General features: G+C 38.5%; 2 protein-coding genes across 6 annotated transcripts; one reads left to right on the forward strand and one right to left on the reverse strand.

The window, feature by feature from the left end:
- Positions 1 to 832: 832 nt before the first annotated feature.
- Positions 833 to 10,055, reverse strand: LOC117267694 (microfibrillar-associated protein 3-like). 4 transcript variants are annotated; one of them, XM_078172630.1, is made up of 3 exons: positions 9,914 to 10,055; positions 7,135 to 7,423; positions 833 to 5,406 (listed from the first exon to the last, which is right to left on the reverse strand). In XM_078172630.1, the coding sequence occupies exons 2-3, from the start codon at positions 7,376 to 7,378 to the stop codon at positions 4,637 to 4,639; spliced, it is 1,014 nt and encodes a 337-aa protein (XP_078028756.1). In that variant the 5' UTR covers positions 7,379 to 7,423; positions 9,914 to 10,055; the 3' UTR covers positions 833 to 4,636. The 4 variants fall into 4 exon arrangements, with proteins under 4 accessions (XP_078028756.1, XP_078028757.1, XP_033499581.2 ...); XM_078172631.1 differs by having other exon boundaries at positions 7,135 to 7,363; positions 9,914 to 10,038; XM_033643690.2 differs by lacking the exon at positions 9,914 to 10,055 and adding an exon at positions 8,184 to 8,383 and having other exon boundaries at positions 7,135 to 7,363.
- Positions 9,429 to 19,041, forward strand: fam114a2 (family with sequence similarity 114 member A2). Of its 2 annotated transcripts, none has more exons than XM_033643688.2 (14): positions 9,429 to 9,668; positions 10,331 to 10,569; positions 11,168 to 11,267; positions 11,659 to 11,760; positions 11,958 to 12,064; positions 12,315 to 12,449; positions 12,707 to 12,871; positions 13,042 to 13,165; positions 13,283 to 13,368; positions 13,677 to 13,775; positions 14,918 to 15,042; positions 15,139 to 15,211; positions 15,893 to 15,946; positions 17,551 to 19,041. In XM_033643688.2, exons 2-14 carry the CDS (start codon positions 10,351 to 10,353, stop codon positions 17,650 to 17,652), a joined length of 1,491 nt encoding a protein of 496 aa, XP_033499579.1. In that variant the 5' UTR covers positions 9,429 to 9,668; positions 10,331 to 10,350; the 3' UTR covers positions 17,653 to 19,041. The 2 variants fall into 2 exon arrangements, with proteins under 2 accessions (XP_033499579.1, XP_033499580.1); XM_033643689.2 differs by having other exon boundaries at positions 9,429 to 9,593.
- The last annotated feature ends 212 nt before the right edge of the window (positions 19,042 to 19,253 follow it).

Consider the following 19,253-nt stretch of genomic DNA (forward strand, 5'->3'; position numbering starts at 1 on the left):
CAACATTAGCTTTTTACTTCTGGCGATTGCATTTACACTTCAGAAATCATTAAAGTGGTGTGTATTTGTGAAGTGTATTTTGCTCAACAAAATCTGATGGGAAAATCCCAGTGGATTTTGTCAAGGGAACCAGGCTGATGTTAACTTAATAAATGTCAATCCTGCAGCAGTCTATTGTAAATGTTGAGAAATGTCCCAAAGTTTCTATGTATATCTTAAATATATCAAGTTGAGCAAAACACAATAGCATAAATTAAGTGGAAAGAATATATATTTATATGGGAGAAAGCTCAGCATGGATGATTTTGCTTTTTCATTCTGTAATTTTTTTTAAACTTGTCATTTCCTTTTCAGTTTTATTTTCATGCTTTTTGTTTCTTTATCTCTGAACTGAGTAATGGATTTTGGATAACTGTGTTGTGTTAAAAAACATATTTAAATTATGTTGAGTTATCCAGTGACAGAAATCTTACTGTATTACACTGTATTTTCTAGCTGCACCAGATGTTCATCGAAGGTTACTGGAAAAAAAGCACACATTAAACGAGTACAACTGCAGATTTTCAGACTTGATTCAGAACTTCAGCAAAGAAAGACACTGATATCTGGGACTAAAAGCGACACTTCAGCTCTCACCTGTCTCTTTAACAATGATATCAAGTGTTCATCCACAGTAGTAACTGCGCAAAATGACCCTCCAGGAGTGTTTTAAGTGGTGAATGCACAAATGCAATGGCTGAGATAAAGAAGTGATGTTTTACCCAACAGCTCCACCAAGTGGCTCACTTGCAGTGTTACCTGGAGGGGAAGAAGTAGCCACCAGACAAATATCTGCATGTTTTTCATTGTATTTATTCAATTATTGTCAATTACAGGATGTAAACTTTTGCTATTGGTCCCTGAGAATGACCTTTTCAGTATCACTTTTGAATATCTAAACACCTTTGAATATGACACCATTATCACAGAGTGATGAAACAGAACGATACACCAAAGTACAAACAGTAGTTACTCAAAAACGTTTTGTTCAAGCATAGTTGTCACAGCTGATTCATAGTTTACACACCGTACACATGACACATTTTCTTATATATCCCTCTGAGACACAGTAAAGAAGTTTTTTTTCTAAAAACTCCTGTAACAACAGATACAAATTGTCATATGATTTTGAGAATGACTGGTTTGTCCTTTACTTGAAGAGCTTTACAAACATCTTTATATTTCATTTCATTTTAATATTTTAATGGAATAAGCTTAACTAATTTAACTTTTTATGCTGCGGCATCTCATATGGAGAAACTGCTGCACCTTACCCAGTATGGACATTCTGTGTGTTTATGTAAATCTATACACAAAACAATAAATTACAAACTTCAAATGAGCCGCTATTTACGTTCCGATTCACAAATGCCGCAGTAAATACAGAGAGAAAATGCTGCATCACCTTCATCATAAAAAATGATGGTCCCTGACTTTTCCAGGCATGCACACATCAAAATATGATAGATTACACCTGCATATTTATGAGCATAATTTCAGACATTTTCCATCACAGCAGACATGTTTTGAAACTCTAATGTAAAAATAATCATGTTTATATTTCAGTGCTGCCTCTGAAAGGTATAAGTAGATGGAAGCTTGGTGTTTACTGTACATTTTTGAAAATTCCCTCAAACATCTTGCTTTTGGGGGGTTTAAAAAATATGTTTACTTCTGTCATTGAAATATTCACTCTGAAGCAAAACCAAACCTGTAATTAAACTGCTCTCCAGACTAACAAAGACCCAAATATAGAGATACGGAGATGGCAATCAAGTCTGTGAAGTGACATGTTTTTGACGCATTTTTTGTTGTTGAATTCTCGCTGTGTGTCAGATGACTGACAGGACGCATTGACATGCAAACAATCGACACAATGAAATTAGGATATTTCATTACATTTTGTTCTGTGCAAGCTGACTGACTGTCAATGCCAATGGCAGCAAAGGGCGTCTTCTGTGGGAGGGAAATGAGCTCTTGTCTACCTGCTGCTACACTAACTGTGTGCAGAGACACCCACAGAATGGGAAGTTAAGGGGATCCCACCACACAAACATGAAAATTAAAGTATATCTAAGACATTTGATGAGATGTATAGTGCTAATTTTACACCTCTCTCAGACACTATAAAATGTGAGCTTGACCGCTGGGCGTCCCTCCCGCTGTCGTAGCTTGGTAGGGTTGCACTCATCAAAATGAATGCCTTACCAAGGCTTTTGTATCCACTCCAAATGGTGCCCATTATTCTTTCAAATAAGATGGTTAAGATCCTTGAAGGTTGGCTGAGTTCATTTATTTGGAATAAAAGAAGGCCCCATTTGAAGTTAGCAAAATTACAGTTACCAAAGGCTGCTGGAGGTTTAGATCTTCCAAATGTAAGGTGGTATCAGGTGGCTGCACACTTAAGGTTCGTGGCCGAATGGCTGAAGGAAGATCAGTCTTCTACATGGCTAGATATAGAAGCTGCCCAATGTAGTTGTCCACTCCAAAATCTGTTATTTCTCATAGATACTGCCTTAGCAAAAAAACTGTGTACAAACCCAATCGTCCTAAACACGCTAAGGGCATGGAAATTTGCAAGATCTATGGAGGGTTGAACCAAGTTAACATCACCCCGCACCTTAAGTCAAGGGAACCCTGATTTCCCCCCAGGTGTTGAGGACCCTGTGTTTAGGCTATGGCGAGATGGTGGCATAACAACATTAGGAGATTTATTTAACGGCTCTGCCTTGATATCTTTCACTCAGTTACAGCAAAAATATGTCTTCACAGGCCTCACTTTCTTTAGTTTTCTGCAGGTGGGACACAATCAATGACTGCATCTTATCTTGAACATAGTCATAACGGGACTGCCTTGCCTGCACATGTAATTGAGGGATACCTAACCAATTAACTTACTAGTTCATTTTATTTACTTATTTATTTCTGTATACTCTCTCTGTCCACCTGTAAAATGTGTATGACGCATAACTTGTCACATGAAACTTTTGTTTCCTAGTATTATGTCCTATTGTGAAATGTCTTAGCTGCCCTGTTCATGTTTTTGTTTGTTCGTTTGTTGTAATATGTAAAAAACAAATAAAAATATATTTAAAAAAAAAGTATATCTAAGAGAAGAGAAAATAGATCTCTGAGCTTTGTGTTGTATTTTTGCAATTTTATAATCATTGAGGATTTGTTGCCAAATGGCTTTTTGATTCCTGAGAGCACATCCTTCAACATCACCAGTTAAGCACACGTCGGCGCATGTGTATAGTGTTTATAATGTGGCAAATGGGAGCAATAGCTTAAAAGTGAGGGTACTGTAAATTTGATGAAAGTCTAGTAAAATGTAATCACTGCATGGAGATACAATCATGCCAGAAGGAGAAAGAACATGACTCAGCAGATCCAGTATTTTGATTGCCACAGATGTAGTCATAGGGCCCTATTCAAACACATGGTCTAAAGTGCATGGCACAAGTGCCTTTAGGTTGTATTCAGCTACACTTCACCAGTTAAACAACACATAATCTGGGTGCAAAGTAAGACGCAAGGGGCAAAACGGCTGTATTTAGTCCTTTAATTAATCTTAGGTTCTTCGTAATCTTAGTTTGGGGTATAAAGTGAATATAACCAGAGTGTCATCTGCCTTTCTCTTAAAAACACAGGTGCACCTTTTTACATGGCGGTTTCGGCAAATTAGAGAAGCAAGCAGTTTTCTGTTGACAGTTATGCAGTAAGAGCAGTAATGTCACTACAGCAAATACCGAGGGACATTTAAGCCGCAAAACTAAAAACTATAGTTATAAACTTGAAATATAAAACAGTGCTAAACTTTTAGCTGAATAATCAATAAGGTTCTGCAGCTCCTCATGCATACATTTGCACAGCCACTCTCTTTAATGAGGAGTCTTGTGCAGAACAGCAGCTCTGCGGCTCTGCTCTGGTCTCTGCTTTGTTCAAATTTTGGAAAATGTTACAAATATTTTCCTCATTAATGATGCTGGTATTAATGATGCAACCCTTCCATGCGACCCTGTGTGTCTAACAAGCAGAGTGTACCTTTGTAGGTGTATCCTACTATCTGAATAATTCACCTTTAAAATTGCAGCAAAATACTCAGCCTAATCTGACTTTAGAGCAGGTTTCTGTTGGTCAGTGGCATCATCGCTTTCTACTGCTTCAAAATAGCAATGCATTAACAACCTACTCACCTGTGGGCACACAGATGCACAAGTACATTCACCACTTGTGGGCGCTGGCCTTGAAAATGACAACTGCATCAGTCTAAAACTAGCAATGGCTGTTGCGCTGCATTGTGCAACGCTTTACACCAGGTGTAAGATAGGGCCCAAAATGTCCAAGATCATCTGAAACTAGGATGAACATCTCAAGGAAAAACAGTTGGAAAACAGCCAGAATCCAATTTGTACTCAAAGATTTGGACCCAGGATTTGATAAGAATAAGAATCAATAGGCAGAAACACAATGGCTACAATCTGAATGATAACCAACCCCACAATTTTTTTATGTTTTTTAATCTCTTTGAAGCACTTGCAATTAGACGCCTCACACTTCAGACGATGTGCTTCTTCTGCTGGGTGTCAGACTGAGACTACACATTGCTCTCATAGGACACACTTGTCCGTGAGCCCGGCACATTGAGGCACATCTCAGCCTCTGTATCCTCACTATCCACCTTCTCAGAAACTGTATGGACTGAAACTTTGACATCAGCACCGCCTCCATCGTTCCTACCACTTGACAGCAGAGCCTGACGCACCTCCTCCCCCTCCTCCTTCTCTCCACTTTTGTCAGCGGAGGGAGGGCCTATGGCTGGTCTGTTCAGAGACACTGATGTCCCAGCCTGCTCTGCAGCGTGAGACCTCGGCTTCCCTGTCTCCACGACCTCCTCAACGAATGTGCGGCAGTTTAAAATGAGCGGTGGCAGGGGGACGCTCCGAGCCAGATCCTCCATGTGACGAGCAAACTCCATGGTCTTGTACTGCGTGACCTTGGCGAGCTCCACCGTCTTGGCCGACGTGACGATTGGAATGCGCTTGGCGACCTCAAACGCCTTCTGCAGCTTCTCTGCGCCCTCGGTGCGGAAGAACTCATTGATGGCTCTCTCGGTCTTCTTGAGGTGGCTGCTGACCATGCAAAGCCGCGCCACGTTGAGGATCATGGTGATGGTGAAGGCCACCAAGCAGACGATGACGTAGTAAAGGCCCAAGCCACTGTCGGTGTGGGCTACACGAAGAGTGACGGTGTAGTTTTTGTTCCCACCGCTGCCACCGGAGGCGACGCAGGTGTAGCTGCCACGGTCCTCGAAGGAGACCATAGTGATGTTCAGGGTGCCCTCCTCCTGAATCTGCCACTTCTCACCTGAAGTTTAAACACAGAAGACAACAAAAGAAGACAGTTTGAGTTTTACCAAAAAACAGAGGTATGAGTTGAGAACTGGGAAAACATTAGGAACAAACTGTAATATTGTAATCACTGATTCTAACAAGCACTTTGTAATGCAGCATCAGAAACACAGACACTGGCTCTCATGTAATTTAATTTTAACGTAATGTCATTTGGGTCAAATTAGCGCCCCAAACACTTCCTGATAAGATAAAATCGGTTTATGTATCAGATTCAACAAACAACAACATTATTATGTTATTGTTTTAGCATTGACTCACAAACTGCTTCTGCACTGTGGTGTCAGGGTTTATTGACAGCCTTCAACTGATAATGGTGAATGACACTGATATCAACAAGAGGTGTTATGATGATAATGGGCTCAAGACTGTATAGGAACTGATGAATTATGTGTAAATAATTGAGGGATAGCAATGCCAGACTTGATAACTGAACAATGGACAAAATGCCTGATTGTGTACAATATACTATTCGAACTGTATTAAATAACCTCTCATGAATGAAATAGCATTTTGGTATTAGTATGGTATGGATAACTTTTTGACTATTGTTACATTTGATGACAAACCTTAGTTAACTTTTTGGTCTGTAGATCTTGTTTTCTCTACAGACACTTGTCTTGTGTTGTATTGTTTTGCACTGCACTTTACTGATTATGTACTGTTTTGTTCTAAATGGTTTCTTTTCTTCTGTACGATCGATTGGTCTGTGTAGTTATTTACAAGCCTAATTTCACTGTACAATCCTCAGTTTGCAGTTTTGGTTTACTTATTTGGTTTTATTTGACATTATATGAATGCCTATATTAAATCATAAACATCTACAAATCAAGAATTTGTTTTTCTTCCCCCAAGGCCATCAGCACACTAAATAAAACATAAAAATCAAATAATGTTTACTACTGTCATTCTGCCATCCACTAAGCACTTTGCTGCACTTTAAATACTTTTATATTCATTTATTTATTGCATTTTTATCACTCACTAAATGTCCTCTGTCTTGTGTTTTTATGTTCTGTGTTGCAATACGTCACTGGAGTGTCACAACCAATTGCAATGACATTAAAGGCTTTCTAGACTTTTTCTAGAATGACACAATTAGGTCCAACTCATTGCAATTGTGGTCGTCAATGCAAAGAGATCTATGTCTAGGTGATGGCGAAAAGACATACACATCAACGTTAAAACTGCACTTCATTCCATATGACCTTTGCTATAGTAGAATTTATATTACTGGATTTTTCTGGACGTACTTCACATGAAAATATAGTCATTTAAATGCTTTTGAAATCACATGTATAAGTAACCTAGATGTGTTAAAATCTGTCTCTTTCAACCAAATTTAGAAATGTTTTAACCCAGACAGATGTATTTTTACAGATGTAAATTCACTACATTGATGCCTGCTGATTGTTTAGACGTGTGTATTTGACAAACTAGGGTTTTTGACTGTGTCCATGTTTCAATACACCTGTTTAAGAAAAATACATCTTCAGGGAAGGTATAGCGTCTTGATACTCACACTACAGTGAAGGCACTCTGATTAAATGCGACCTTGATAATAACATCGAGTTGGAGTATTACTTTTTTAAATATAAAACAACTATGTAGCACAAAAGGAACTCAAAGTTGTTCACAAACTTCCTCTCAGCACCCCATTTCCTCCTCCCACTTGTTTCCTTACCCAGCAGAGGTCCCTTAGAGTTGTACCACTTAATGTCATCGTGGCTTCCGGTCACATTACACTCAATCAGTGTGCTGGATCCTTCCTTCGCCACAATGTTTCTGCTCGAGGGGATGCTGGCAAGCCGCACGGAGGACATGGTCTCTGTCTCTGTCCCATTCTGAGCCCCGTCTGCTGTCCAGCCACCGAGCAGCAGGACAGTGAGGAGCAGGAGTGACAGGTGGTGTCTCTGAGATGATAACATGTCAGAAGGAGTTACAGCTTCAGCTCACATTTAGACGGGACAAACCTGCAAAACAGGAAGAGTCAACAGTGATGGCTCAGGCAGCAACACAGGATTGCAGACACTTTTTTAGTGTCTTCACATAGTCCTGTCCTTATTTAAAAAATCTTCAGTATTTTAACATAAACTCGTTAACCCTCAAGACATAACACTGTCATGGATTCATTTTTAACTAAATATAGAAACTGAAATTTAAACCCCACTCTCAATTCGGATGCTCAAGGCCAACACTTTACTTGATATATTAGAACAGTGCTTTGTCTTCTATGTTTTTCTTATCACTATATTGATTGTTTTGCTTTCCCCAGTCATATATTCTTAATTACTGTAATATACCTTATTAGTTACATGGGCTTTAATGCATGCAATTTCATTAGCTTAATTTGTTTCTAATGTGATAAGGTTAATTTGATTGGTTCTACTGTCTTTTCACTGCCTCATAAATCACTGGTCAATATTGTTATCCTTTTAAAATAAACCAAAACGAAGAAGAAGAAATTAAGATAATGAAGATAATAGAGTCAGACATGATCTCCAGGGAGCACATGGAGATGCTAATGAAACTGCATTAAACAGTACATTGATTTGGTCTTTTAATTAGGCTAATTTACAGACTGTGAGTGTCTTTGGTTATATTTGGCGACATAGTGATACTACAGGAGATTTAAATTAAAAATATTGGTGTATCAAGAAACATTTTACCAGAGGGAGCATACACATATCACGCCAAATTCATCCAAACACACAGCCCAGAAGAGATGCCCACCTGCTGCTCGGACAGCGACCAAAACAACAAATCCTCGACCGACATGAACGTCCAACAGTTTTGTTCCTGATGTATGTTCGAAGATATTCCTTTTAGTCCTGTTTTAATCTGTTAAAAGGCCTTGATGCACAAGTGTTCAAGCACAACAGGTGCTATCTGACCGTTCCGTGCACTTCCTGGTTCAGGTGTGAGTGAGTGGGCGTGGCTTGTTTTCAATTCTCCAGTGCAGGGAGGTGATGATGGGAAAGATTTGACATGCTGGGTAAATAATGCTGAATTAAACATAGCTTTTGCTATAATGGTAATAATAATAATAATAATAATAATAATAATAATAATAATAATAATAATAATATATTTTAATCTAATATTGTCAACCAGTATTCCTTTTTTTTAATTTACACCCAGGTAAACATATTTAGTATATTGCATGATATAAAACATTTTTCAGCCATTTGTGTCTTTATTTCATTGGTGACACGGAAAACATGTTGGACTGATTTTTTACATTTGACATTTTATGAAGCACATAGATTACACAAACAGTAGCTACAAATAAAAGACTTCTCTTCAAATTTGAAATAGAAATTTAGTTTTGCAGGCTACATATTGATATAAATAAGATTCACAAGACAAAATGCACTGACTCCATGTATAACATTGGACATAGTTTTTCTTAGCACTGGTCGCTGAATAACAGATATGTTAAAATAGAAAAGCTGTGAAGATGCATTGTATGTTATTGTTAAATAGTATGTGTTCATTTAACAATGCTCATTTTATTTTAACTCGTTAATTGTGTTTATAAGGAAAGTAATTGATAAAAAAAATTTTTTCGAACAAACAACAAATAAATATTAATGTGTTTTGTTTTTGAGAACCAAAGCTAGTTTTTGAAAGCAATATTTCTTTAGCGGAAGTTTACATCATTTTATTTTGACCGTTCCGGAAGTATTGTTTAGATTTTCAAGCGTCAAGTTCCCTCGCGAGAGAAAGAGAGACCAGTAGTACAGCATCTTATCCTTCAAAATAAAATCGTAACTGTTGTCACCGCTGAAACAAGTCAAATAATATCGATCTACAATCTACACCAAACTTTTAGGAAGTCTCTAATTACATAACAAACAATTTATTCCACTTAAACGCATTCTTTGTTTTACAGTATTTTTTTTAAACCTTAATGTTCTAAATGGTACTTTTATTTTGAAGTTACGTACCGGAACCTTTGTTCCTCAGTGTGGCTAACTGTTGGACCTGCTAAGTGAAAACAATATGTGACGTGGCTAACCCTGTGGACAAAAAGAACAAGTAAACCTAAAGCATTAAATTGTTTACTGGAAAACTAAAAGGAGCTTAACACTTAGGAAAACACGGGCAGTCCGAAATAAAGAAGACAAACCTTTCGTGTTGGTGAGTTTGGCGAGGAAACTGTTAGCAGGCTAGGGTAACGTTAACTGCTAGCATCAAGACTTTGACAGGAGAAAGGTGAGTATGTTGCAGAAGTATAACGGTGTATGTTGTTTTTTTGGCTTATTAATACGTTGGTAACTATATAAACAGCTTGCATCGATAAACAAAAATAAAAAAGCTGACGCAACTTCAGTCATAGTAGCGTTAAGGCAGGAATAGCAATTCAACTAATAATGCTAACGTCATGGTAATTTCGCTTTAAATATATGACTAACAGATGTGAGTGCAATGTTAATGTAATGTTTATCATAAGCCAGTACCTGTTCCTGATATGTATGTTAGCTGTTGGCTTCAAGAATTTGTGCTTCCATGCGCAAATATAGTTTATGTATTTGGATGTATAGTCCACGCAGTATAGCAGACTGGACTTTAGACTAGCACTGCCTCCAGCTGCACAGATAACCAACAGCTGATGAGTTAGCTGCTGTTCCCTGGGTGTTACTGAGATGCATTCTGGGAAATGCATGACACCACTGGTTGGATGAAACATTTTACTACAAAGTAACTCCTGGAATAAGTGCATTTAATATCACAGTGTTTGGGTCTAACAGCGAGGAATGACTGGTTTTTTCCTTACTGGACACTTCAGCTGTCTCTGTGTTTATTAAGTCATGTGTTACAAAACCCTTGTTACATCAATACCAAACTGATCCAGTGCTCTCGATTTCACTTTGAAGGCATGAACTAAGACATCAAGATGTCAGACAGCGAAGCTACAGCAGCAGAGGGTCCAGAGGTGGAACCAGAGTTTCAGGATGCCTGTCCTGCAGAAACACCCGACAGCTCCTCAGCGAGCACACCTGACAATTCGACTGACGTGGCTCCCACAAGGAAAGCCAGGAGGAGACCAGACGTCAAACTTGCAGATGAAGTTGAGGAGGCGCCGAAAGTAGAGGAGCAGCCAGCAAAGTCACCAGTAAGATCATTATTGTTTGTACTAGACAATAAAAAGGGAACATTACTTCAGCAGGAATGCCCTTCTGATTGTTTGAGAGCATATGGCTGTAAAGAGACAAACACTGGACAACATTTTCACAGCCTGGCTGTAATTTTTCTTGTGGTGTTCATCGTAATACACTTTTGGTAACAGTAATATAAAGCTATCATTGAAAGTATTCTCACTTTATTAAGGAAAGTCTGGCATGGCAGATTAGGGAATTCAACACCCCAAATACTACTGTAGTTAAAAAAAAAGATCTGTCTGGTCATCTAATGACCTCCTGGCCTTACACTTAATAGTACCCTGTGTTGTGTAAATATTCAGGTGTTCAAGCAGCTGTATTTTTGCAAGTGTTTTGCACTAGTGATAACCCACATCTTGTGTGAGTTGAATTCTCCATTAACTCCAAGGTCACACTGACTTTTTGTGCACAGAAGAAACTGTTTTTTTTCTTTCTATTTCTGCAACTCATTCGCTCTGTTTCTTGCTTTCTCTCTGTCTTTTCCCTCCTTCCTCTTCCATCCTTATCCTCTATCTCCTCATGTCCTCTATCTCCTCATGTCCTCTCTCTCAGGCACCGAGTGAGTCCACCGTGTCTCAGGGTGGTTGGGGATACTGGGGCAGCTGGGGCAAATCCATCTTATCCACAGCAACAGCTACTGTGGCCACTGTGGGTGAGTATAGACCGCTGAAATCACCCAAGCTTTTTGTATGACTATGGCAGTCTTTTTTAAGTCAACCACTTGGGGAACTTTCCTAAAAAGCTTTGTCTCGTCTTGGTTCGATCTCCTCATTTGAAGACCTGAAACACATTTCTAAGATATTTAAATTTTATCATTTTCGAGGTAAATGTAGTTGTGTGTATGCAGGCGTGTGTATAGGTTTATGTTGTTAATTGTATTTGAACTAAAGTGATCATGGAATAGTCCAGGAAATCGAAAGACAAAAACGTATCACACATTTTCTATCATTGTGTATTAATTGTTGTAATACACTGTTTCACATCACTGTTATTTAAAACATCCTCTGTACTATACATGCTGTTTATCTCTTCTGTCTGTCCAGGCCAAGGGCTCACTCAGGTGATAGAGAAGGCAGAGACGTCACTAGGAATCCCCAGTCCAACCGAACTCTCTGCGCAAGTTGAGGAAGAGCAGAAGGAGCGAAGTAAGGCTTTACTGTATGTTGCGTCTTGTGTGACAAAGGCACAACACTGGATAAGCTAGTCCAATTCTCATGGATCTACCTCTCTTATACACAGAGATGTATAAATATGAGTCAAATTATCACACATCACATATTTACTTCATATCCTGTTAGCCCTTTTGTCACAGTATGTATTGTGTTTGTTTTGTCTCCTGTAGGTGAATCCATCAGTGAGTCAGACAAAGCGGCCAGAGATGGATCAGCAGCGGCGGTGGGAAGTGCAATGGGAATGCTGACATCGCTCACGAGTGTCGTCCAGAGCACAGTAAGCAGAAACATACTCTGTGTTTTGTTTGTGTTTCTTTAGCCAATTCACTTTTTATTCATCTTTTAAAAATGTTCCAAGACATTAAATGTGAGCATGCCTCTGTGCTATCAGTGGAAAACTGCATAAATCCAGTTTTTGTCATTTCTGTGTTTTAGAAATAAACAAAGGATTACATTTTCCTGAGCTGTTTGGTCTGTAAAACCTTTTCCAAACCTTTCAGACAACTCATATGTCCTTGTCATCACAGGGGAAAACGGTGATTACGGGCGGCCTAGATGCTCTGGAGTTCATTGGGAAGAAGACGATGGATGTGATAGCAGAAGGCGATCCAGGCTTTAAGAAGACCAAAGGACTGATGATCAGGAACTCCACTTTGTCTCAGGTTGGCAGGCCAGGGCCAAATATGTAAATGAGGAGCTCATTTTCAAAGTGTCCAATATTAATTTTTATGATGGACTGGAATATTTAAAGCCTAAATTTGACCTTCAGCAACTCTAAAAAATGAGAGATGAGACTTCATACTGTTTCAACTTTTTCTATGTGTTAGCTGGCTCACACTAGTTTTACTCCTGATTGTCTGACAGGCGACTGATGTTTAGTCCCCTTTCTTTCAAACTGTCATCTCTCTCTGTCTCGCAGGTGTTGAGGGAGGCGAAGGAGCGAGAGGAGCTGCAAACGGCAGAAACAGAGTCTTCAGACTCCGAGAAGAAGGTGGTGGCTCACTACGGGATGCTGTTTGATGAATTTCAGGGTCTGTCGCACCTCGAGGCGCTGGAGATTCTGTCTCGAGAGAGTGAGTCTAAGGTACGGTGAGACTTTTATTCCAAAATATTTCACCTACTGCAGCCAAATAGGCATGCTGAGACATTGTTTTTAGCTCTCATGATTTAATGGGATCTGGTAAAAGCCTCAAATATAACTGTTTGTGTTTTCTTTTCTTCCTTTTTTCCTTTTCTCATGCGTGTGTGCTGAAGGTGAAGTCAGTGCTGACCACTCTATCAGGAGACGAGCTGGTTCAGCTCAGACAGGAGTTGGATCTCATTAAGGACGCTTTCTCTCTTGTGGAGTTTGATGATGAGGAAGTTGATGAGAAGAAAGGTAACATCACTGTTAAAGGTTTATTAAAAATAGCAGCAGTGCAAGAGGAAAGCAGCAACATATACACCTGACTTGATGTTACACATGAAATGACTGATTGTACATTTCTATTTCCAGATGAAGACGGCTCAGAGTTTGAGAAGGAGTTAACGGAGGCTCTGGAGGGGCTCAGTGTCAGCGCCACAGCTGACAAACTCAGCAAGGTACCAGCTTGGATCAGATTCCTCTTCAGTTTTTGTTTAATTAATTTGTTCGGCTGTAATTTGTAGTGTTTTATTACAAATTGCTACAAATAGTGAATAAAAAAGTTTAATTAAAATCTCATTGATACAATCTAGTTGAAAAATATACAGCATATATTCAAGCACCGGAGGTAGTATAAATTACACTGACATTGTTTGGTACAGTTCCTGATTTTACTGAGGTCAGCTGGTGGTTTACAAACCTGAGCAGTCTCATGTGAACAGAGCTGTGATTATATTAATACCATGGTCTCTCTACCCTCCAACAGGCCTGTAAGAACACCTGCAGCCAGATCACTGACATGTCCAAACCAGAGCAGGAAGAGGAAGAGAGTGAGGACGCTGTAAAGAAAACAGTCTCTGTAGAGGTATGCTGATGTCATCAATATTTAATATTACAAAGAAGGACATAATTTGAGGTTTCTATCAGACCCATAGGCTAAGCTAATAGCTTTATGACAAGGCTTGGGAGTGTGCTGATTCTAGCCAGTCCAAAGTTACTTTTAAATTGTTGAGAGATTATAAAACTGTAAATGAAACTAGATCTGCAATGATAAGTCACCTAATGGATTATTCAATTGAAAGAAAATAAATGTCAGCTATTTTGGTTATTAATCCTTTAAGTCATTTTTAAGTCAAAACTGTTAAAAAAAATTACATTTTCAGGTTCTCAAATGTGATGAGTTGCTGCTTTCATTGGTCTTACATTATAGTACATTTATATTTTGTTGGTTTGGAAATGTTGGTGTGACAAAACAAGACATTCAATGAATTCACTTTAGGCTCCAGGGTATTGAGACAGGCTTTTCTCACTGGTTTCTAATGTTTTGTTGACCAAACAATTAATCTATTAATTGAGTAAAAAATCTACAGATTAATTGATAGCCAACATAATCAATAGTTGCAGTCCTAGAAGCTACACTCACTGTTATGGTTGCAGTCCTGTTTAGGCAAAAGTGTAGTCATTATTTTTTTAGTTAATTGTTAATCTGTATCAAGAAATTGTGAAAATTAAACAATTCCCCAGAGCCCAAAGTGATATCCTCAAATTGCTTATTTTGTCTGACCAACTGTCCCAAACCCAAAATATTAAGTTTGCAATTATGTAAAACAGAGAAAAGCAACAAATCCCCAGGAAGGAGAAAATGTTTGTCATTTTTATTTGATAAATGAGGTAAAAAATGAATTGGTTAATTAATTTGTTATCAGAAAGGTTGACTAATCGAAATACCTCTTAGATTTCAGTGGGTCTCACAGTAAAGGTGGGATGTTCTTTTGTCTGAGCATCCTGGTGTATTTGGAACAAGTTAAACTGACTCAAATGACTAAATTGATTAAAATTCAATATTTCTTTGAGAAAGAGAAATATTTCAATGTACTGCTGGATGTTTTGTAGTATGTATCATTTTCAGTCCTCACAGTTTCCTCTGTATGTGGTTTATGGGCCATTCAGCAGTGTGTGTGTGTGTGTGTGTGTGTGTGTGTGTGTGTGTGTGTTAAATTATTTCAGGATGTTCATGCTGCAGCCATCAGGAGTCTGGCAGAGCTGACGGCACGATCCATTGAGCTTTTCCACAAACTGGCTGAGATGATCCTGTTCTCCAACGGCAGCACAGAGGCCAGCGCCCTGTCACAGTAAGATGACATGGACTCTCTGTTTGGAGACTCTGCAGGAGCTCAGCTGTAGATCTAGTATCTGTACTTTAATTGAGCATTTTTGTCTGTCCTCAGGTTAACGGTTGTCCTGTGTAAGGAAATCTCACTGCTTTCCAAGAAGTTCACCTCCTGCTTAACAACAGCAGGGGTAAGTGTGACGATTCTAGCTTAAACTAACTCTCTGTGTATCAAAGAGTTTGGGATCATTGAGGATTTTCATCATCATTATCATGTAATTTTGAACCATTGAAGTAATTAATGTTATTTTTGTTTGTATGGTTAGTTTGGAGGTGCATTATGGGAAGTGTAGGAACTAGTGTTTTTGGAGTTTGACCCATACTAGGGACTAAAGTCAGCCACTCGGCCTCTGCTGCTTCATTTTTTAAAATTCCATTTTTTCTTTTTTCTTTCTTTATACAGTGCAGTTTTTACTGTTTTTCAGCCTGGTGTTGCATTTTCTCAGAATAAACATCCTGTTTTAATACTCAGTCGTGGTGATGTCTGCAATTAAGACAGCAAGAGTGAGGCAATATGACATTTATCAAGTTACAGCCGTTTACATCATCTGAATTAGTTTGATTTAGCGTTCAAAGAGACGCCTTTTATCGTCTTTAACTCGCGTCATCCCTCTGTTTCTTTCCACCCACGTTTTTCTGATCTGCTGAAAATGTCAAACTCCAAACTGTCAGAACTCTAATTTGTGCTGCTCTTTGTACCTTCAGCGTTTTCATTTTCCACTCTACTTCTCTCAGCTTTGACACATAATCACTACTGCGGCGGCTTCATCTGAGAGCTGATTGTAGTTTGATCTAAACGTTGTGTTTTACAGTCAAACGAGAAGGGGGATGTCCTCAACCCGCTGATAACAGGAGTCTTTTTAGAGGTTTGTGTCACTGCACTACAGCTCTCATCACACACAGTGTCATTAAGTCACACTAATGCAGTTTTATCTTTATCCATATCATTGCCTGCATAGTGGGTCAGTTTTACTTTACAATGCAAACACAGTATCACAGCATTTGCTTTATTATACGTGTAGTCGTCTTTTTGGTCATGTGAGGATGTTCCACAGTTGCACATGTTAGTGATTTCACCTCTATTTGATTTGACATGTTTTACCGAGGGTCAACTCTTGGACCTTAAATCTTTATACACATCTGTGTTGCTCTGTAATCAGCAGACAACATTACTTATTTTAGCTCCGTAGGCTACACATAACTCTATATTTTATTGTCACTGTCTCCTGATTACATGAGATGAATGTCATAAAACTCCCAATTCTATGGATATTTAGATTCCAGAAATAAAAACCTATTGGCGTCCTTGTTGATGCTGCGTCAGATAATTATGAAACCTCAATTTATATAGTCATTTATAGTTAGTTAGGCAATAATTGAATCATAAAATCTTATTTTAAGTTATAAACAACAACAAAAGGACTGAGATTATCCCACCTGTTTCCAATACAAATGAACAGATTGAAAGAATATCGTATAATTAAGTTTCACTTTCTTTATACAAATGCAGCGATCTGTGTGCTGCTGTCTTGTAAAAGATACCAACAAATTTCTTTCTATAAAAGTCATTTAATATTTAGAGCTAACTGTGCTGGGAACAAATCAGGGCTGGGCGATATGGACAAAAATTCGAACTCGGTAGTTACAGGCTGACTTGCAATACATGATATATATCTTGGTATTTTCTATGAAACGACAAAACATTTGTCTTTTGCAGGACACATTTTCCAAACAAATACAACATGCTAACGTCTTAGCACAAGTCTATGGCATTTTACATTGTATAAATTAGCCTAGCAGCTAGTGTACTTTTCCTCTACTCATATGAAGCCAGGGACAACAGCAACATTTAACAAAGTAACGTTACAAAATCTGGCTCCATTACAACTCACAAGGTTCACTGACCAAGCAACTATCTTTTACTAAACACGTTTTCCAAACAAATACAACTTGCTAACGTTATTAGCACAAGTCTATGGCATTTTATATTGTATAGATTAGCCAAGTGGATAGCAAAGATTTCCTCTGCTCATATGAAGCCAGGATAAATCACACACAAGATTTAAAATGCTATTTTGTGTGGAGGCTGTATTGTCTGCACTATTTATTGTTTCTTACTTGTGAAATTAAAGTAAATAAAAGCCTACAAAAACAGACGGGAGGTCTGTGTCGCTGCAACATGTAGTTACATTTCTGGGGAGGTGCATGTCAGGCTACGCGTCTAAAAGGTGTTGCTGTCGTCTAAATTTATATCTTGCTTCAAAAAGTCGTTATATCGCCCAGCACTAGAACAAACAGAATTATTCCACGTCATTGGTAGGAATGATTCTCCTTAAAGAAAAAAGAGTCTTAATAATATGATATTTTGCAGTTGGATTGTCTGTATTTGTGTCATGGGGCTTTACAGGCACGTTTCAGAGTGATATTAAAACACTGTGTGTCTCATGTTATGGATTCTCTCTCCTTGTAGGCGTCCAACAGTGCATCTTACATCCAAGATGCTTTCCAGCTGCTGATGCCCATACTGGAGATCTCCCACATTCAGAGGAAAGCTGAATCCACAGAGCAGTGACCAACTGACGTCAGCTCTGTTCTCCATCGCTGCCATGACGCTGGGACTGTGTCACAGCAGAGAACTGACACATCTATAGAACTTGTTTGTTGAAAAATCATCTACGTCAGCTCTTACTACGTCTGTTTACAGCTCAGGACAAAAATCAGTTTCAAGTGTGTTTTTGTCAAACAGTGTTAACCTTTTTTTTTTTTTTGATTAGCTGGTTTAATTGTAAAGCACAGTAGATGGACTCATTGCAGTGTGGAGGAGGTCTGGATCTACCAGCTGAGGGAAACAAATGCTTTTCTGTTAAACGGAGCAACTTATTGTTCTTCCTTGTACACTGACATGTACACTATTTCTTTCTGACAGCACTATATTAAAAGATATAAATTACACCTCAGAGAACACTTAAATAAAGACATAGGATGGGAACTCCAGTGGTAGTTTGTTAAAAAGAAAGGTGTGTCTCATAATAAATAGTAAGATATATAGATAATGTATTTTTCTCATTACTGCACAGAGAATAGTTTGGACTTTATTTTCTATGCATATCTCTCTAAAGCTCTGGTTCCTGGAACAGTCGGAGCCGAGTTTTTTTGTGACCAACTGCTATAATTAGTTTACAGTATTGTAGCTCTAATGATGCCTGTTTGTTTAATAACATGCTTGCAATTTGACTCTGTAGCTTTATTGTATACAACAATATCAGCTTTAATTCAGTATTTTCTGTCACTTGCAAAATACAAGGCATCCTTATATGTTTCAGTAGCTGCCATGGATGTGTAAAGAGGCTGATGGCTCCACATACTCAACTCCCTGGTTGGCTTTATTTTGCTCTTCAGCCATCCCCACAATTGAGGACTTAAGATTTTAGTTGGATTTGAGTCAAACAACTAATTACTGTTTCACTGCTGAGACTCAAGTGTCAGGTTTTGACCTGGTGGAATTGTAGAAGGAAAATAAATTAATGAGACTGTAACAGGCAGGATTTGTTTGGCCACACAGCATCTATTTTTTATAATTAGGCCTAAATGACTTGCAGCAGTCTCACAGTCCCTGATGTGTCTCTCTGTTTTCTCTCTGTTGACCACTCTTGGAAATAATCACACGTGCTGTAAGAGAAATATGCATCAACACTATTACAAGATTCCTCTTTATTGTCATCAAAGTCATTATTCATGGAACTTCAACGTAACTTCAGGTGTTTATGCATCAACAGAGGAGCTTCTATCTGCCATGACAGTTGTGATTGTCTTTGAGCCAATGGCCTTCAGTTTTATGATGCTGAAGCGCTGACAGCTGTGTGTTGTGGGCATGTGAAGTGATATATTTTCGAGCAATATACTGTACTCTATCAGATGTTTGAGGTGGTTTTCAAATAAAGACGCTTTCATACAGGCGCAATCTGGGATTTGTGTATGTGAGTGAAAGTTACAGATTTAGACGACTAGTTTTAGTGTGTATTAAAGGACGTGTGTTTTGATCCATGGAGGTTGTGGGGACAGATACCTTGTGTACTTTTGGTCTGTGTGTGGTTTCCTGGTTTGGTCCCATTATATTTACACTATATTTTAGTGTGTGCTTTTAACTTTGTGAGAACAGTTTGGGAAAGGCTC

The sequence above is a fragment of the Epinephelus lanceolatus genome, chromosome 11 (assembly GCF_041903045.1).
Source record: "Epinephelus lanceolatus isolate andai-2023 chromosome 11, ASM4190304v1, whole genome shotgun sequence".
Classification (NCBI taxonomy): domain Eukaryota; kingdom Metazoa; phylum Chordata; class Actinopteri; order Perciformes; family Serranidae; genus Epinephelus; species Epinephelus lanceolatus.